General features: G+C 36.7%; 1 protein-coding gene across 1 annotated transcript; it reads left to right on the forward strand.

Moving 5' to 3' along the window:
• The first annotated feature begins 425 nt into the window (after positions 1-425).
• On the forward strand, positions 426-20,621 carry LOC119766516. The gene is made up of 3 exons (XM_038251110.1): positions 426-497; positions 3,150-3,210; positions 20,368-20,621. The coding sequence occupies exons 1-3, from the start codon at positions 426-428 to the stop codon at positions 20,619-20,621; spliced, it is 387 nt and encodes a 128-aa protein (XP_038107038.1).
• The last annotated feature ends 400 nt before the right edge of the window (positions 20,622-21,021 follow it).

The raw sequence follows: 21,021 nt of genomic DNA on the forward strand, positions 1-21,021 counted from the left end.
ACATTAAACATTAAACATTAAACATTAAACATTAAACATTAAACATTAAACATTAAAAACTTCAATATCTTATGTCTCTCAGATCTCACGAAAGTCTCATCTTTCATGATTTTTATTTAAGTCTACCTTCCCATAGTGATTTCCAAAAACGTCACAAACAATCCACGATACCTACGGTTTGTCGAAGCTTCACCGCCTACTACACTCTTACGCTCACTACCTGGCTGCTACCACGTCGATGGTTGCTCTTGTTAATTATTTAATGAAAGCAGCAAAAATCATTCCAATTTGATATTTTAATTATTAATTGATAAACCGTAAATTATTGTTTCATTCGGTGCTGCTACCCCTAAGCACGTGCACAATGTGTAGAATTATGTTGGCGTGCGGAGCTGGTGATGAGGTCGTGCTAAAATTTATGATTCATGATTATCATTAGCATTCAGTGGCCCCACTACGTGAAAGTGGAAAACATTGCTGAAACCGCGAAAAAGCAAGTTAGAATAATTGGTTTCCGGTGTGACGATTGCGCGAGGTAATGTGATATTTTTTTGTAATGGTTTCAATTTGTCGCTCTATGAAATTGTGCTCTCATTTAGTATTGATGAGTCAATTTGTTATTGCATTTCCGGGCGCAAAGTGGAGTAACACAATTTGAAATTACTGTCGTTTATTTCTAATTGATTGCATTTGCTGATTAGCTGATTGAGGTGGCAAGTTTGAGTGAATTATTGTTGATATTTTTTATTGAATATGAAGAACCCCCCCCCCCCTTCCAAGGTGTCCACGTGGTTTAAATATGGCCCCTTTTGAAAATAGTAACTTTGAATAAAAGCAAAAATGTTTACTAACTCAATTCAGCGGTCTTAACGGTGTGTAAAAATAAAGCATAATAATTTAAAAACTAAATAAATAAGTACTTAATTTTTGATTTTTTTCAAGTTTTAAAATCTTAACATTTTCAAATGAAAATATAAATGAATTTTCGGGAAAATTCCTGAAGTTTTATGTCTTTCCCGATCTCTGGTTCCAAAATTTATGACTTTTAAAATGAATTTGTGCTTTATTTGTGAAAAATAGACATATTAACGTTGCATAATGTATTGCAAATAGATTTACAAAGAGATTTCTAAATTGTCCTACGCTTTTCATATACTTAAATATTGTCAACAGTGTTTCAAATTGTTGTCGCACATTAAAAAATTTCCGCTTAAATAGAAGAACATAAAGAATTATTGTCTCAAAAAAAATATTCATAAATTTTATTTAACTGATTCCCAACTAGATGTATTATTAGAAAATGAGAACTTTAAGGCAATTTTTAAATTTTGCATAACCCTTATTTATGATAAATTATGCCTTTTCTAAATGTGGGCTAAATATTTGAAATTTAGAATTTTGATATTGATTGCATTTTTTTTCGGAAATTCACATTTCCACTTACTGTTGCAATCAGGACCACCGTGCATTGATGCAATTTAGTTTTAGTGGTGAGAAGAAAGATTTTTAGTCTTATGAAAATTCTTTTCATATTAAGATTATTATACAATTTAATTTACTAAGGCATTTGCAAATATTTTTAATTGTTTACATCAAAATTTATCGTATTTAGGCTGGTACAAATATTTCTAAAAATTTTTGTCAAAATCGGACCTGATCAAAACATTTTTTTTTTCAAAAAAACTTAAAAAAATCCTATAGATATGCAAATGCAATCAGTTGAAATCAATTTAAAATGCATTCCTCTGCGTTTAAAATATTTTTTAGTGTGTTTGAGTTTATCAAAAATACTTTTGAATTTATGAATACTCTCGATGTAAGTACAACAAAAACTTTTTTTTTGCAAAATTTTGGTTTTCGTCAAATCTTACGTTTTTGAAATGATTGCATAACAACTGAACTAGTATAAAATGCATTTTAAACACTTTTTTCATTCAAATGTTAGAACTTCGGCTTCTTATTTCATTTTTTTTTATATTTTTTGAATCCTCCCCCCCCCCTCTCGAACTTGGGCAGAGCCGAGGGACAATTTTTGTTATATTTTCATCTGCCTTATCGAACGTTAAAATTTTTGGTTGTGTGTTAAAAGTGATACAAGAGTATTTTTGAAGATATTGTTCAATAAAGAAAACAGATTTTTTTTTTCATTTTAAAAATTATGCAAAATGATTTTTTTAGTATCTTTGCACAAAACATTACATATCGCATAATCTTAATCCAACCCAAGAATCGAAAACATTCACACGTTTTGTGTGAAATTGTGAAATGGAGTGCTTGTGCCACAGTTTTATGAAGCTTTGTATGGAAGTTCTTATCATGTAGATTGCGTTTTCACCAAAAGAAAAAATAAAAATAAATATTTTTTTCAAAATCATCAATAACTGGTTTTTTGAAATGGAAATAGGAAATCTATATTTTAATATTATTTTTTGTCTGAAAAGATAGTATTCAATTGCTATGGAGCTATTGCTTAACATCTAGAAGCAAAATAAGATAATAAATATTAAAAACATGCTCCCTTTAAATTCGATTATTGTCTCGATAACATAAAGACTTTTCTTTAACTATTTTTTTTCGAGCCCCATTGAACCCACCTCGCGACATTGTTTACCAACAACTGGTGTTCGGCTCGTACAGGTGGTTCATCGCAGCAGGCGCCACCACGTGCCACCGCTCTCCCCTCACTTCTTAGCCATGCACGTGTTACTCTTCTGCGCAAGTCCATAGCTGATTATTGACCAGCTGTTTCAAACTTCCCTCCAAATCTTTTCATACGAGCAGTTTTATCTCTCTTTCGCAGAATTGTTTGGGCCTATGAACTCTGCCTTGCGCTGTTGATTTTCCTAGAACGAAAAATTGATACCAGCAAGTGGCACATCCTTGAGCCTCGAAGGTTCCGGTTCCGAGTATTTGCGAGAGTTTGATATTAAACTTGCATCCACTTCATGCTGCAAGAGTTATCTCTTTCTAGAAAATTTGATATCATCAGCATGGCAGAAGCATTTGGCGCGCACTGTGACTGAGAGAAGAGAGCACTCTCACTGCAAGATAGTGTGAGCTTCAAAAGAACCAGAGAGAGAAAGATTCTTGCCCAAAATCGGAGGGGTTCTGGATGCTGGAGCGAACTTTCGGTGGTCCAGTTGCATCAGAGATTCGGTTGCGTTCGGTTCGGTCTTTATTGCTCGCGGTGGACTATCAGTGCAAAAAGAAGTAAAGCAGTGATTATTTTTCTTCTTCTTCTTCTCCCCTTAGTATTGTACTGGCTTAAGTGGCTGCACTTGATGCTTATGTCGAGGGGGGAGGGCGAAAGGCCTGTCCGTGAAGTGGTGGACACAAGTGGTTCTACTTGTCGTGACTTTCACCCGATTTATTCCACGATTTACCAATATTTCGGATTCAAATAACAAGACGCGTCTTTTCATGCCCAAGCAAAACACACGACTGATTTATTTCTCGTTTTCTTACGCACACATTCTCAACATCTCTCTCGGCTGACCTGCTCTCTCATTACGCTACATGAACGCTCTCTCTTCTCACTCTCTCTCTCTTCCCTGCCACACTCATTCACTACATCCTCGTTCTTTCCTACTCTAAAAATTCAATCATTTATTCAGATTAACATCAGCTTGGTGATCCTTTTATGCGGAAAATTCAGCTCATCTCAGAATTCGGCTTCAGCAGATGCTTCTCCGGAATCCTTGATCGTGACACATATCAGCCAGAACCCCAACGTCAACGTAGTTACCTGCAATTAAAGAAATAAAAAACGACAACTTGGAAAGCTATCGTGTAATTAATTGTTGAATAATACACCTGGAAATATACCCTACAATCTTCCCAGAAATTCTATTAGGAGCTCTGATTCAAGTCGTGTAGGTTACAGCCTATCGTTTCTTAAATCATCACTTCAAAAAGATTGAAAATCTAAACAATTCCTATAAAATTCCTAAAATTGTTTTGCTTCATCTTCCCTGAATCCAATCATAACCTTACATTTAAGTTTTGCAAGTGATGCCTATCGATTCTTGATTTTTTTATATTTCGGACACATAAATAAGCTCTAAATTAGGTCGTGTAGGTTATGAGCCTATCGATTCTTAAACCATAACTTTAACAATATTGAAATCTGAAAATTTCATTCCTAACTTCCCCAACAATCGATATTTATATTTTAAAATCCAAACATGAGCTCAAATTTAAGCCGTGTAGGTTATAAGCCTATCGATTCTTAAATCATCACTTCAAAAGATTGAAACTTCGTTAAAAATTACATACTTTTCCAACAATCGATTATATTTATCTTTCAATATAACTCCCCGAATCAAATCATTAACTCAAGTTTAAGTTTTAGCCTATCGCAATCACCACTTCAATAGATTGGAAATCTTAACAATTTCTTACCCATCTTGTTCAACAACCGATAATATACCAATATATGAATTCCAATCATTGTCGTGACTTTCGCCCGATTTTCTATTTATTTTGAATATTTTGGACAAAAAAATAAGCTCAAATTTAGGTCGTGAAGGTTATGAGTCAATCGATTTCAATTTATTTCTCCAACAATATTGAAAATCAGATTTTTTTAATTCCAACTTCTCCAACAATCGATAAAATTTATCTTTTACTAAATCTTCTCTGAAATCCAATCATAAAGTCAATTTAAATCGTACAGGTTATGAGCCTATCTATTTTTAACCATCACTTCAACAGTATTGAAAATTTGAAGAAAGAAAAAAAAACTTTTCCAACAATCGAAAATATTTATTTCTACTATACCTTCCTTGAATCCAATCATGAGCTCAAATTTAAGTAATGTAGGTTATGAGCCTATCATTTCTAAAACTATCACGTTTAAAGATTGAAGATGTGAAAAATCTTTTACAAACTTTAATAAATCGATATCATTTATGTTATACTATCTTCCCGGAAATCCAATCATGAGCTCTAATTTAAGTCATGAAGGTGATTTAAAATTCTACCCTCTAATGGAATTCACGCTAAAAGACTCCCACATCGAAGCTTTATAATCACAAAAACTCAAGTCAAAAGCACAAACATCCACGCGCTACCCTATAGGGTACTCAAGCTCAGAGATTTGTCCTTCACGCTCTAACCTCACATGGGACTCAAGGTAAAAAATATATCATCTTCCATGCTCTACCCTCGCAGGGGATTCAAGCCCACAAACTCAAAAAATTACGCTCTACCCTCACAGGGGACTCAAGCTAAAAAAACTACAGCAATCACGCTTTACCCTCTCAGAGGACTTAAGCTCACAAACTCCAATAGTCATGCTCTACCCTCACAAGGGACTCAAGCTCAAAACTCCAGCAAATACACTCTACCCTCACAGGAGACTCAAGCTAAAATAAAGTCATCATCCAGGCTCTACCCTCGCAGGGGACTCAAAGCTCAAAGATTCATCTACCAGGCTCTAACCTCGCAGGAGACTAAAGCTAAAACATTCAATATCCACGCTCTACCCTCACAGGGGACTCAAGCTAAAAAAATCATTTTCCATGCTCTACCCTCGCTGGGGGCTCAAGTTTAAATATTTATGATCCACGCTCTACCCTCTCAGAGGACTCAAGCTCAAAACTCCAAAAATCACGCTCTACCCTCAAAGGGGACTCAAGTTCAAAACTTCAACAATCACGCTCTACCCTCACAGGGGACTCAAGCTCAAAACTCTAAAAATCACGCTCTACCCTCACAGGGGATTCAAGCTCAAAAACTCTAACAATCATAATCATCTTCCATGCTCTACCCTCTCAGGGGACTCAAGCTCAAAACTTCAGCAATCACGCTCTACCCTCACAGGGGACTCAAGCTCAAAACTCCAGCAATCACGCTCTACCCTCTCAGGGGACTCAAGCTCAAAACTCCAGCAATCACGCTCTACCCTATCAGGGGACTCAAGCTCAAAAACTCCAACAATCACGCTCTACCCTCACAGGGGACTCAAGCTCAAAACTCAAAATATCACGCTCTACCCTCACAGGGGACTCAAGCTCAAAACTCCAGCAATCACGCTCTACCCTATCAGGGGACTCAAGCTCAAAAACTCCAACAATCACGCTCTACCCTCACAGGGGACTCAAGCTCAAAACTCAAAATATCACGCTCTACCCTCACAGGGGACTCAAGCTCAAAACTCCAAAATCACGCTCTACCCTCACAGGGGACTCAAGCTCAAAAACTCCAACATTCACGCTCTACCCTCACAGGGACTCAAGCTCAAAACTCAAAATATCACGCTCTACCCTCACAGGGGACTCAAGCTCAAAACTCCAAAATCACGCTCTACCCTCACAGGGGACTCAAGCTCAAAACTCCAGCAATCACGCTCTACCCTCTCAGGGGACTCAAGCTCAAAACTCCAACAATCACGCTCTACCCTCACAGGGGACTCAAGCTCAAAACTCCAAAAATCACGCTCTACCCTCACAGGGGACTCAAGCTCAAAACTCAAAATATCACGCTCTACCCTCACAGGGGACTCAAGCTCAAAACTCAAAATATCACGCTCTACCCTCACAGGGGACTCAAGCTCAAAACTCCAGCAATCACGCTCTACCCTATCAGGGGACTCAAGCTCAAAAACTCCAACAATCACGCTCTACCCTCACAGGGGACTCAAGCTCAAAACTCAAAATATCACGCTCTACCCTCACAGGGGACTCAAGCTCAAAACTCCAGCAATCACGCTCTACCCTCTCAGGGGACTCAAGCTCAAAACTCCAACAATCACGCTCTACCCTCACAGGGGACTCAAGCTCAAAACTCAAAATATCACGCTCTACCCTCACAGGGGACTCAAGCTCAAAACTCCAGCAATCACGCTCTACCCTCACAGGGGACTCAAGCTCAAAACTCCAACATTCACGCTCTACCCTCACAGGGGACTCAAGCTCAAAACTCAAAATATCACGCTCTACCCTCACAGGGACTCAAGCTCAAAACTCCAAAATCACGCTCTACCCTCACAGGGACTCAAGCTCAAAACTCCAGCAATCACGCTCTACCCTCTCAGGGACTCAAGCTCAAAACTCCAACAATCACGCTCTACCCTCACAGGGGACTCAAGCTCAAAACTCCAAAAATCACGCTCTACCCTCACAGGGGACTCAAGCTCAAAACTCCAGCAATCACGCTCTACCCTCTCAGGGACTCAGGCTCAAAACTCCAACAATCACGCTCTACCCTCACAGGGGACTCAAGTTCAATAACTTCAACAATCTATCCTCGCATACTCAAGCACTCAAGCACAAAAACAACGACATTGCTGTTTTCAAGGTTCAACGTGATAATGTTCAGGCAAGTTTAACACGAGTCTTCCAGCCCAATGACCGGCAAACAGATCGTTCACATTTTTCTGCTGAACGATAAAACAAGGAAACCTTAAAATCGCATACAAAATGTTGTAAACTTTTATACAGCCTTTCAATTATTAAACAATTTTAACCGCAAAACTAACCTGAACCAATCCGGGCCTCTCACAAGAAGCAGTCCAAACATTATGCATTTAAATTACCCATGATTAAATCTCAAGAACGTTTATCTTGTTGTTAAACAACAACACTCGAGAAAAGTATTAGTCGTACATAACTCTTCAATTCCAGCACCGGTACTACAAAAATCGAAAAATCGTGATTACTACACAAAAACCTTCGTGAAAGGCCGGCCCACATTTATCTGTACTTCGTTCGTCTTACCTTAGCGGGGGAAACGCATCCACATAGATGTCATCTTTTTTTTTCTCCTTTTCACTTTTTTTCTTTCGGGGGCTACTGTAAACTTTCATCAAAAAAGAACCACCCAAACACAGCACACAAAAAAACAAAAATCGCCACTATGTCTTTCCCCACAACACAGTTCCTTTGTAACCTCTCTGCTGCCACCAAGGTCACAGGAGTCAGATTTTCAACACTGCTACAACTTCAAGAAAAAAACACAGACGCCATCATGGCGGCTGCCCATAGCCGCACGCCAAACAATCTCACAAACACAGCTGCTGTAAATTTTCTTCTTCAACCATCCAAACACAACTGAAGGAAGTGAAAAATCGCCACTCCGTCATTAAAAACAATAAAGCTAAAAAAAATCATTTTCCATGCTCTACCCTCGCTGGGGGCTCAAGTTTAAATATTTATGATCCACGCTCTACCCTCTCAGAGGACTCAAGCTCAAAACTCCAAAAATCACGCTCTACCCTCAAAGGGGACTCAAGTTCAAAACTTCAACAATCACGCTCTACCCTCACAGGGGACTCAAGCTCAAAACTCTAAAATCACGCTCTACCCTCACAGGGGATTCAAGCTCAAAACTCTAACAATCATAATCATCTTCCATGCTCTACCCTCTCAGGGACTCAAGCTCAAAACTTCAGCAATCACGCTCTACCCTCACAGGGGACTCAAGCTCAAAACTCCAGCAATCACGCTCTACCCTCTCAGGGACTCAAGCTCAAAACTCCAGCAATCACGCTCTACCCTATCAGGGACTCAAGCTCAAAACTCCAACAATCACGCTCTACCCTCACAGGGGACTCAAGCTCAAAACTCAAAATATCACGCTCTACCCTCACAGGGACTCAAGCTCAAAACTCCAGCAATCACGCTCTACCCTCACAGGGACTCAAGCTCAAAAACTCCAACATTCACGCTCTACCCTCTCAGGGACTCAAGCTCAAAACTCAAAATATCACGCTCTACCCTCACAGGGACTCAAGCTCAAAACTCCAAAATCACGCTCTACCCTCACAGGGACTCAAGCTCAAAACTCCAGCAATCACGCTCTACCCTCTCAGGGGACTCAAGCTCAAAACTCCAACAATCACGCTCTACCCTCACAGGGGACTCAAGCTCAAAACTCCAAAAATCACGCTCTACCCTCACAGGGGACTCAAGCTCAAAACTCCAGCAATCACGCTCTACCCTCTCAGGGGACTCAGGCTCAAAAACTCCAACAATCACGCTCTACCCTCACAGGGGACTCAAGTTCAATAACTTCAACAATCTATCCTCGCATACTCAAGCACTCAAGCACAAAAAACAACGACATTGCTGTTTTCAAGGTTCAACGTGATAATGTTCAGGCAAGTTTAACACGAGTCTTCCAGCCCAATGACCGGCAAACAGATCGTTCACATTTTTCTGCTGAACGATAAAACAAGGAAACCTTAAAATCGCATACAAAATGTTGTAAACTTTTATACAGCCTTTCAATTATTAAACAATTTTAACCGCAAAACTAACCCGAACCAATCCGGGCCTCTCACAAGAAGCAGTCCAAACATTATGCATTTAAATTACCCATGATTAAATCTCAAGAACGTTTATCTTGTTGTTAAACAACAACACTCGAGAAAAGTATTAGTCGTACATAACTCTTCAATTCCAGCACCGGTACTACAAAAATCGAAAAATCGTGATTACTACACAAAACCTTCGTGAAAGGCCGGCCCACATTTATCTGTACTTTGTTCGTCTTACCTTAGCGGGGGAAACGCATCCACATAGATGTCATCTTTTTTTCTCCTTTTCACTTTTTTTTCTTTCGGGGGCTACTGTAAACTTTCATCAAAAAAGAACCACCCAAACACAGCACACAAAAAAACAAAAATCGCCACTATGTCTTTCCCCACAACACAGTTCCTTTGTAACCTCTCTGCTGCCACCAAGGTCACAGGAGTCAGATTTTCAACACTGCTACAACTTCAAGAAAAAAACACAGACGCCATCATGGCGGCTGCTCATAGCCGCACGCCAAACAATCTCACAAACACAGCTGCTGTAAATTTTCTTCTTCAACCATCCAAACACAACTGAAGGAAGTGAAAAATCGCCACTCCGTCATTAAAAACAATAAAGCTCGGCTGCAAATCCTCTGCTACCACCATGGTCAAACAAAAACCGACGCCATCATGGCTGCTGCTGCTGCTGCACTGCAAATACGTTTCGCCTAGCAAAAACGCAAAATTCACTTAATTTTCACAAAATTACTCTACGCACTCGCGATGGGAGCAATTGCTGCGCCATTGTCGTGACTTTCACCCGATTTATTCCACGATTTACCAATATTTCGGATTCAAATAACAAGACGCGTCTTTTCATGCCCAAGCAAAACACACGACTGATTTATTTCTCGTTTTCTTACGCACACATTCTCAACATCTCTCTCGGCTGACCTGCTCTCTCATTACGCTACATGAACGCTCTCTCTTCTCACTCTCTCTCTCTTCCCTGCCACACTCATTCACTACACTACTTTAAAGCTTCAATTTAATGGGTATTTGAGCTCACTCTCTGTTGAAGGAGGCCGAAGCCAATTTGTGCCTTCTGTGTGGTTGTGTGTGTGTGTGTGTATTTGCGTCTGACGGTGGTAAAAAATAGAAAGGATATTCTCAGAAGCAGGCAGGCAGTCTAGGCCTGGTGATGATTTTCACGTGTGTGTGGGTGGGTGGGATGTGTAGGTGTACGTGTGCACACGGAGAAAAGGGTTATGAAATTTCGAGTGTCTCTCTGCATTTGGGATAAATTTATTTGCTGCTGTTGCAAATCCAGAGGGAATTTGCCTACCGTGGTGGGATGTTGTTGAGTATCCTTTAATGAGGTTTAGATTTAATTTTGAAGAAATGGGATTATTTTTTCCATTTTGGTGTACAGTTTAGACTCGATTATCTGAAGCCTCTTTTACTTTTTTCGTGTTTTCATTTTCTATCTTATAACATCAAAGTCGAGTTCTGCAAACCAAAATTTAGTCAAATTGTAATGATAGACACTATTTCCTTATTATTTCAATAACAGCATTTTGTCCACCATCTTTGATTAAGTTTTTTAATCACTTAAAATCATTTAATTATTTGAGCACAAAGGCTCAAAACAAGACAACAGTAAAACATTAAGATATATAAATAAACTAGTTTAAAATATTGATTTTTTTTTTGCTTAACTGCACAAATTAATAATCATATTTATTAAACTTAAAGGCCGATGCAAATATTTTTCAAAATGTTTGCACCTCGGCTTTGGCCAAGGACGCTGGGAAGGCCAGTAAAAAAAATAAAAAAATAAATAACAATCTAGAATTTCAACATTTTAATTAAAAATGCGTGGAAAATGCATTATACATCAGTAACAGTCTGTTTGCAATAATTTGTTTTGATAAAAACAAAGTTTTTAGAAAATATGTTTTTTGCAGGAAAAACTTTTTTGGTATTGTAGGGTAGGGTAGTCATCAATGAGACACTTTTGGTTTTCAACTTTCAACGATTTTTCTATTTTTTTCATCAGCATATTTGAATGAGCTTTTTGTTGCATTTTTTTCTTTTAATGTGTTCTAACATTGACCAAAATATGAGATCGATCCGACATCTACAGTCAGAGTTACTCAACTGTCTCATTGCACAGTGGTCCGAAACCGAAATCTAGCGTGACAAAATTGATACCGGCCACACGTTAAGATTTAGAGCATTGGTGTCTTCGGGACAAATGATCAGGGTCAATAGGGGCATCTTTTGGTATGGTGGACATTAGGGTGGTCCAAATTTTAGGGTGGTGCAGAATTTTTATTTTGACGGGATGTCGAGATAGCGCTTTGATGTCTTCAGAAAAGTTTTAGAGAACTTTGCTAGTTTTGAGCAACTTTGCTCAAGAGCACAAAGCCCTATCTTCAAACGGGAAGTTTCAAGAGCCATTTTTGTAATTTAGGTTGAAGTGTTTATGAAAAAATGAGTTTTTTGAATTTATCAACTCAGGCTTGTGTCGTAGCGAGTTGGTGTCTTCTAGACATTTGTAGAGCTTTTCAAAACACACATTTATCTTTAAAGAGAAAAAAAATCGGACCTTTAAAACGAAAGTTATAGCCAAAATACGACGAAAAAGACGCCATTTTGAAATGTGAATAACTCGAAAAGGTGGTGGAGTTTCACCTCGCTCTTAGAAGCATCTGAAAGTACACATTTTAGAGTACATTTGCTGAAAATATCTCGGGGGTCTTTTTTGTTTAACTTATTTAATCTCAATTTGAAAATGAGCATTTTTTAATCGTTTTTTGCCCATAACTTTTGATAGAATTGACCAAAATTCATTTTTCAAGAATAAAAATGTTCATTTTGACAAGCTCTACAATTGTCAAGAAGGGCTCAAAAATTTACAAAATGATCTAGTGGTTGTAAAAGAAGAAACAAGTTTTGGCTGAAATATTTCAGGAATAAATTTAATTATTTTGTTGATTCCTGAAATATTTCAGCCTAAACTTGTTTCTTCTTTTACAATGACTACTAAACTAAATCGATGACAATAAAATTTTCAAGCTGACTCATGATCCCTAATCCGAGTATGTAACAATACGTATGTTCTAGAATGGGTTTCACATCACATATTTCGAAAAAAGTGAATAACTTTGTGACGTTGCAACGTGTCATTTATTTATTTTTTCAATTCTGGATATTTAAGAAAACTCTAAAATTATTCTATGACAATAATACCGGGTGTCGATTGACAAAATTTCGGTAAAATTCATCCAAAAAACCGTTATCTATAATTTTTTAAATTAAGTCGTCCTTTTTTCAACAAATTCACCCCACCGAACGGTCCCCATTCCAGTGCTACCTGGTGGCGCTAAGCCGCCAGCATCCAGATAAACCGTTTCGTTCTGTTAGTCCGCTTTAGCCTTCTGTTTCTCGATTCAGTTGACACATTCAAAATGGAAAAAAACATTAAAGGCTATAAATAAATCAAATCTGCTGTTGCTTTTTCGAGTGTGCAAAAGAGACCGAGAGACAGAGACAGAGACAGACAGACACAGAAACGGAAGCAGGGAGAAAGTGCTGCTGCAGCTTTAATGGAAAATCGTGGGGGAAATGGCATGGCACACTGTGCCACAGCACATATTTCCCTCAAATGGAAATCACGCCCGGAGGCTGTTTTCGGTGCACATTTTGCTCTGTGATGAGGACATCGCTGGTGGAGGACAAATTCTAATTCAAGTGCAGCCCCCACACCTTCTGTCGTTGGTCCGTTGTCCCGGAATCGTCACTGTTGACGGGCCTCGTCAAGCGAACCGGTTTAACGAGCTGCATTGGAGTGTATGCACTTTTTGAGGGGGTACTAAATGCAATAAATTAAAATTCAATTACATTTCAAAGAGAATCAAGGGTGGGAGGTTGGGTGGATCTGGAGTTTGGAGCACTCTTCATAAAGTGGAGGGGTGAAACTGGACCAAACGGGTTGGGACTAAGGGAAAAGGGTTGAGCACAAAATCGATTGCTGATGTAGAACATCATCTTGCGAGCCTTCCAAGTTGATAGAATGGATAAAGTCTTGGCGAAGAGGATACAGAGACAGAGAGGACCTTCAAAGTAGGTTTTCCTTTCCTTGGCGGATACGGAAGTTGACAGGGCGCACACACACGCTCGCGGGGACTGCTGTTTATCGGTGGAGGCTTAACCCTGCGTTGTCATAGCCAGCAGAGTGGGTGGATATCGTTTACCCGAGAGTTGAATTGAGTTGAGTAAACTCAATTACCGACTGACCGATAGTGTAATTGCGCGAGCGTTTTGTGCTGGATTGGAGGAGAAATAGGTCATGATTGGTACTAGGAGGAAGCCTGGAAGAAAAAGATTGTTGCAATATTAAAAAAAAAACGGTTTCTTCCTGGTTACCGAGGCGATACACTTCACGAGAGTTTATTTTGTTGCGTGTCCATTTATTATAAACTGCAATGAACTTAAAACTACTTAAAATATCATTTCCTGTGGTGATAATCATTTTAAGTATGTCTGATTTTTTTTGTGAATATTAGAAAATTAAGATTGCAAATAAGGCTGGTACAAATATTTTTAAAAGTTTTTGTCACCCCCCCCCTTCAAAATTGGCCCGAAAAATCAGGGGGCAAAAAAATTTACAATAAACTTCCAAATTTCAATGAAAATTCAAGTGCAACCAGCTGAAATCAAATTAAAATACATTCTCCTGCGTTCAAAATCATTTTTAGCATGTTTGGGTTTATTAAAAAATCTTAAGATTTTTTGAAAATTTTCGATGCAAATTTTTTTTTCATTACAATTTTTGTTTTTGTCAGATCTTAGATTTTTTGAAAACTAATGATTGCAAAACAACTGAACTAGTGTAAAATGCATTTTAAAACACTTTTTTTCGTTTAAATGTGAAGACTATGGATTGTTATTTAAATTTTTATATTTTTTTGCCTCCCTTGACTCGGCCAGGGCCGAGGGACAAAACTTTTTAAATATTTGCATCGGCCTAATGAAAATTATGAAAATTATGAAAATTATGAAAATTATGAAAATTATGAAAATTATGAAAATTATGAAAATTATGAAAATTATGAAAATTATGAAAATTATGAAAATTATGAAAATTATGAAAATTATGAAAATTATGAAAATTATGAAAATTATGAAAATTATGAAAATTATGAAAATTATGAAAATTATGAAAATTATGAAAATTATGAAAATTATGAAAATTATGAAAATTATGAAAATTATGAAAATTATGAAAATTATGAAAATTATGAAAATTATGAAAATTATGAAAATTATGAAAATTATGAAAATTATGAAAATTATGAAAATTATGAAAATTATGAAAATTATGAAAATTATGAAAATTATGAAAATTATGAAAATTATGAAAATTATGAAAATTTTGAAAATTATGAAAATTATGAAAATTTTGAAAATTATGAAAATTATGAAAATTATGAAAATTATGAAAATTATGAAAATTATGAAAATTATGAAAATTATGAAAATTATGAAAACTATGAAAACTATGAAAACTATGAAAACTATGAAAACTATGAAAACTATGAAAATTATGAAAACTATGAAAATTATGAAAATTATGAAAATTATGAAAATTATGAAAATTTTGAAAATTATGAAAATTATGAAAATTATGAAAATTATGAAAATTATGAAAATTATGAAAATTATGAAAATTATGACAATTATGAAAATTATGACAATTATGAAAATTATGAAAATTATGAAAATTATGAAAATTATGAAAATTATGAAAATTATGAAAATTATGAAAATTATGAAAATTATGAAAATTATGAAAATTATGAAAATTATGAAAATTATGAAAATTATGAAAATTATGAAAATTATGAAAATTATGAAAATTATGAAAATTATGAAAATTATGAAAATTATGAAAATTATGAAAATTATGAAAATTATGAAAATTATGAAAATTATGAAAATTATAAAAATTATGAAAATTATGAAAATTATGAAAATTATGAAAATTATGAAAATTATGAAAATTATGAAAATTATGAAAATTATGAAAATTATGAAAATTATGAAAATTATGAAAATTATGAAAATTATGAAAATTATGAAAATTATGAAAATTATGAAAATTATGAAAATTATGAAAATTATGAAAATTATGAAAATTATGAAAATTATGAAAATTATGAAAATTATGAAAATTATGAAAATTATGAAAATTATGGAAATTATGAAAATTATGAAAATTATGAAAATTATGAAAATTATGAAAATTATGAAAATTATGAAAATTATGAAAATTATGAAAATTATGAAAATTATGAAAATTATGAAAATTATGAAAATTATGAAAATTATGAAAATTATGAAAATTATGAAAATTATGAAAATTATGAAAATTATGAAAATTATGAAAATTATGAAAATTATGAAAATTATGAAAATTATGAAAATTATGAAAATTATGAAAATTATGAAAATTATGAAAATTATCAAAATTATGAAAATTATGAAAATTATGAAAATTATGAAAATTATGAAAAATATATTAGCACTGGTTTATCTTTTAGTAGCATTAATAAATATATCTAATCTAATCTAATCTAATCTAACACAAACGCAGCCAGTCCGATGAAAGCATGCTGGAAAGTCTTGTGATTAGATTACGCCCCAAGCACTTTTCTTGTCATTATTAATAATTGCAGTACATCCGAGAACACCCGAAAATGTATTGCAAAAATTAAAGCGGCCAGCCCTACTACGTTGTGTTTACCGCAGAGAGGATTCTGAGAACGAATCACATTTCACAGAATCTACAGAAGAGGAAGGATGCGTGGACATACCGTACCAAACGCTCCTGTTTACAGTTTCATATGTGTTTTGTATGATGTGTAAAGTGTAAAATATAGTGTGGTTATATAATCAAATAAATATAATAATGCAATATAATGATCATTTAATAAAATCCCTTCACCTATATATAATAACCACGCACCCAAGCACACAAACAGCGACACAAAAGAAATGAAAATGAGCATGCAAAAACAAGACAACGCGTCCCCGTGGTCAGCGCACTAATGATGCCATTATTTAATTATAATAACCACGCACCCAAGCACACAAACAGCGACACAAAAGAAATGAAAATGAGCATGCAAAAACAAGACAGCGCATCCCCGTGGTCAGCGCACTAATGATGCCATTATTTAATTATAATAACCACGCACCCAAGCACACAAACAGCGACACAAAAGAAATGAAAATGAGCATGCAAAAACAAGACAGCGCGTCCCCGTGGTCAGCGCACTAATGATGCCATTATTTAATTATAATAACCACGCACCCAAGCACACAAACAGCGACACAAAAGAAATGAAAATGAGCATGCAAAAACAAGACAACGCGTCCTTTAGTAGCATTAATAAATATATATTTATAATCTCATTTTATTGGTCAACAAATTTTAAATAATTAAAATTATCAATAATTAAAATTCCTAAAATTATTACAATAATGCCTTTGTGAATATTTTTCAAAGTTTATGTCGCCCTTCCCCTTCAAAATCGATCCGGAAAACCAGGAGGCAAAAACTTTTTATCCAGAAACTTTGTAACAAGTATAGAAGTCTAATCAACTGCAAACAATTTTATATGCAAACATGTTTGGGCTTGTTTTTGAAACGTTTAGATTTTAGTAAAATTCCGATGCTAAAAGTTTTTATTTTTCTAAAAATAATCGATAAGTAAAAAAGTAAATCTTTCCTTGAAGAGTATCGGGGCCAGCATTTACAATTGGTAATACTTCATATTTTGAAATCTAATGATTGCGAAACAATTTCAATTTTCATATTTTTTATAGTTTTTTTTTAGTTTTTGTTTTATTTAAATGGGGTATGGGAGATTTTATTTTAATTTTTGTTGATAATTCATGTTTTCTGATATGAATAAATGGGAAAATTTGTAAAAAAGTTATATAAAAATTGCCAGTAATAAAACTATAAATATATATTCTTTATTGAGTATTACGAGAAGTGCTCTGCAGTTTTATTTAACTTTATAACTTTGAATTGATTATATTGCAGGTGTGTTTTATCAAACTCGAAAACCACTCACCTGATTGAATATTTTCTTGGTAACAACTTCTTCCATGGAAGGACCATATCATGCAAACTGGTAGACAAGCACTTCTTGTTTGATCAAAGTTTTTTCATATCGCAAAATAAACGAAAAAAAGCGGGATCAATTAAAAAGGGTTCAAACGAAAGAAAACTTTTCCCTCGGAGAAAAACCCGGACCTTCTCGGAATCTCCAGAACCAGCATCGTTCACTCACACATTTGGTCATCGCAGAGTTAACAAACGCCCGTTGAAGCAGCAAACGAACGTGATGTGAGGTGGGTTCACCACCATCGCTCTTCATCGTTCAGTGATGTGAGTCATAATTTTCAAAAGAGCATGTGGAAAATGCCACCTAACCCCACAACTCTCCACCACCCTCAAAACTGGGGTAAAATTATCTGCTCGTTATGCCTTCATGCCTGATTCCTGATTGTCGGCCTCACAATGTGGCTTCAGCCCGACTCAGCATCAGCTCGACTCACACAACATGTTCGTACTTGCCTCCTTTTTCTCTGTTCAGTGTTCCATGCATCACGAGAAACAAAAGTTTTCTGCTGAATTCGCTACTTACCTTCTCCTGGGAGCTGTTGATGGAAATTGAGGGGTGGGCGGTGCGGGTAAAATAGAAGGGTGGAGGTGTAAACAAGTACTCCGTACCCTTTTCCCACTTAAGTTCCGAGCATACACAGACACACCATCAAATACAGACATTTTAGCAGCACATGTACAACAGGAGCTTTTCCTTCTGTTTAAGAAATGATGATTTAAAAATAAAATTCCACTCGGAAGTTCTCAGTGAAATGAGCTCCGTTAACGTTGACACTTTTCAAAAAATAACATTAAACAATTGTTATTTGACTAAAATTATTTTAGAAAGTAGCTTTAAGTCAAGTTGAGTTATTTCAGGTATTCATTAGAACGGGTTTAATCTAAATAATTATTTCGTGCAGAACGACTCAACGTTTATTCATAGCCCACACTAGTTCACCTAGTTGTTGGCGAAAGCACGTGCGGCAAAGCAAGATTGGATGGGGACCTGCACGAGGGTTGCCAAAGAAACGGTTTCACCCCGTATCACGATCTTTCACTGCTATCTATTATTTTTTTTACCTGTGACCCCCGACTCATCCCTAGGTCCTCAGCCACAACAAAGAGATTAAATTGCACTATGGGAGTGGGCAATAAATAATGTTTCTTTTTAATATAAACGCCAAAATGTATGCAAACTGTAGCACGATTGGGCCTTAAGTTATGCAGCACGGTGCATACATTGTATGGTTGCTGAATTACAAATTACCCCATTGTGCTTTCATCCACCCAAATCGAGCTAAACGGACGGTAGGCTCACTTTCCAACAAAATTATTCTCAAGCGCCAGTGAAAAGGGAGCGTTCTTTTATTACGTAACGCGAAAAATCGGACTTTTAGACCCCCTCCCCCCCCTCGTAACAAAATTTCAAAATTACAAATTTTAAAATTTTTGTATGGAGCGTAACACGGCCTCCAACCCCCCCTCCCCCCCTACTGCGTTACGTAATAAAAGAACGCTCCCAAACACACCGCTTTTCGCTGATGGGGTAGCAAAATCTCGTCCCCGCGTTAATCCTTGCCGCCCAAGTTCTCTTTGTCCTGACCTCAACTCGTCATCCTCATCATTTCCTGTGGTGGATTCCAGTCCTTTTTGCTGACTGTTTTCTCACTCTTTCCCTCACCTGCCCGGTTTTCCACCAGTCAAACAGCCAAACACAGCATCCATCATCGTCAAAAAGTCCACCGACGACTTGGCGCTGGAAACTGTTTTTCAGTTAATAACGGACTCAGGCTCAGCCTCAGCTCAGGTCGGTTGTTTTTCCCGGTTCGGTACCTCATTTATTTGTAAGCCTCGTTTTGGGTGTGCGGAAGCGGGGGGTTCTTTGCACCGTTTGGGGATTTTTGCCTTGGATTTTGGTACGGTTTGATGGAATTGGGCAGAGACGTCGAAAGTTTATGTTTTTGGTATAACTAAAATTAAATCATCATGATCTTTAACTTGACTATTAGATGTCAAATTAAAATTTTAATCGAAACGTACATAAATAAATGTAAATATCTTGCACCGTCTTCGAGTTTATCCACTAAAAATTCTGGAGTTTTTTTTTAATAGGTCTAATAAACCAAAATTTCAGTTTTTGTTTTTTGGATGTTTTTGAAACCGCCTTGAGTCAGGGGTATTAAAAAAAACTCACAAAGAAAAAAACTTAACATTTAGTTTATTGGACACGGGTTGTTCCCTTGAACAAACTTGAGATAACAAATTCGGCAAGTCTGATATTTGGCACCATGAAAGAAGGGGTCTTTCCCGACATTTTGCGGGGTCCGGCGAAATATTTCGTCGGGGGGGTTTTTTTTTGAAGATTTTTTTTGATTTTATAGGATTTTTCTTCAGAAAAGTCGATAGAAATCGATGGGTTCATGTTCATATCCTTCAAATTTCTTATGAATGTGCCTCAAGAGACTCCAAATTACATATTTGACCTCAAATAAAAAGTTTCCAACCCAAATTTACCAGATTTCTAGCTTTCTTTGAAATAACCCCAACATCCAAGCTAGAAACCTCAAAACGGCCGAATAAAAATCTTTTCTTTGTACAATTTGTTATGAAAATACAGCATGAAGATTCAAATTCGAGCTTAAACCATTGCTAAACTGATAGTATTTCATTTAGAAGCTATTTTTACTCAAAAGTTCCCAACATTATTTTTCGATCCTCTGCCTTACAACACTATAACATTTTAAAACATATTCGAATCAATCACATTGTAGAGAACAGTTTTCTGAACAATTTAAAAAAGTTTTAATTTTGGTTTAATATAAGCAGAGATATACCCAATATCGTAAAGTAAAAAGTGACTTTCCCCAAAATTTTCCCCTTTCAAATGATGAACACCGCCTACTAAGTTTTTTTTAATGATTCTAATAAAATAATTCGCCACAAGGAACGGAATCGCAAATCGACCACGTCGTAATCGACGGTAGACACTTCTGCGACATCATCGACGTCAGGACCTATCGCGGCGCCAACGTCGACTCGGACCACTATCTGGTGATGGTGAAAATGCGCCAACGACTTTCCCTGGCGAAAAGCGTTCGGTACCGCCGCCCTCCGCGGCTGGATCTGGAGCGGCTTAAGTTACCGGAAGTCGCATCCCGGTACGCGCATTCGCTGGAGGCTGCGTTGCCAGGAGGGTGAGCTGTTGGAAGCTCCCTCGAGGACTGCTGGAGGAGCGTCAAGGCAGCCATCACCAACGCAGCGGAAAGCACCATCGGATTTGTGGAACGAGGACGACGGAACGATTGGTTCGACGAGGAGTGTCGAGCGATTTTGGAGGAGAAGAATGCAGCACGGAGGGCAATGCTGCAGTATAATCTCCGTGATTACGAAGAGGCGTATGGACAGAAGCGAAGGCAGCAGCACCAGCTCTTCCGGGAGAAAGTGCGCCACCACGAAGAGTTGGAATTCGAGGACATGGAGCAGCTGCATCGCTCAAACGAGACGCGCAAGTTCTACAAAAAACTCAACGGATCCCGCCAAGGCTTCACGCCGCGAGTCGAAATGTGCCGTGATAAAGATGGAGTGATATTGACGGACG

This window comes from Culex quinquefasciatus, chromosome 2, assembly GCF_015732765.1.
Source record: "Culex quinquefasciatus strain JHB chromosome 2, VPISU_Cqui_1.0_pri_paternal, whole genome shotgun sequence".
In the NCBI taxonomy this organism is placed as follows: domain Eukaryota; kingdom Metazoa; phylum Arthropoda; class Insecta; order Diptera; family Culicidae; genus Culex; species Culex quinquefasciatus.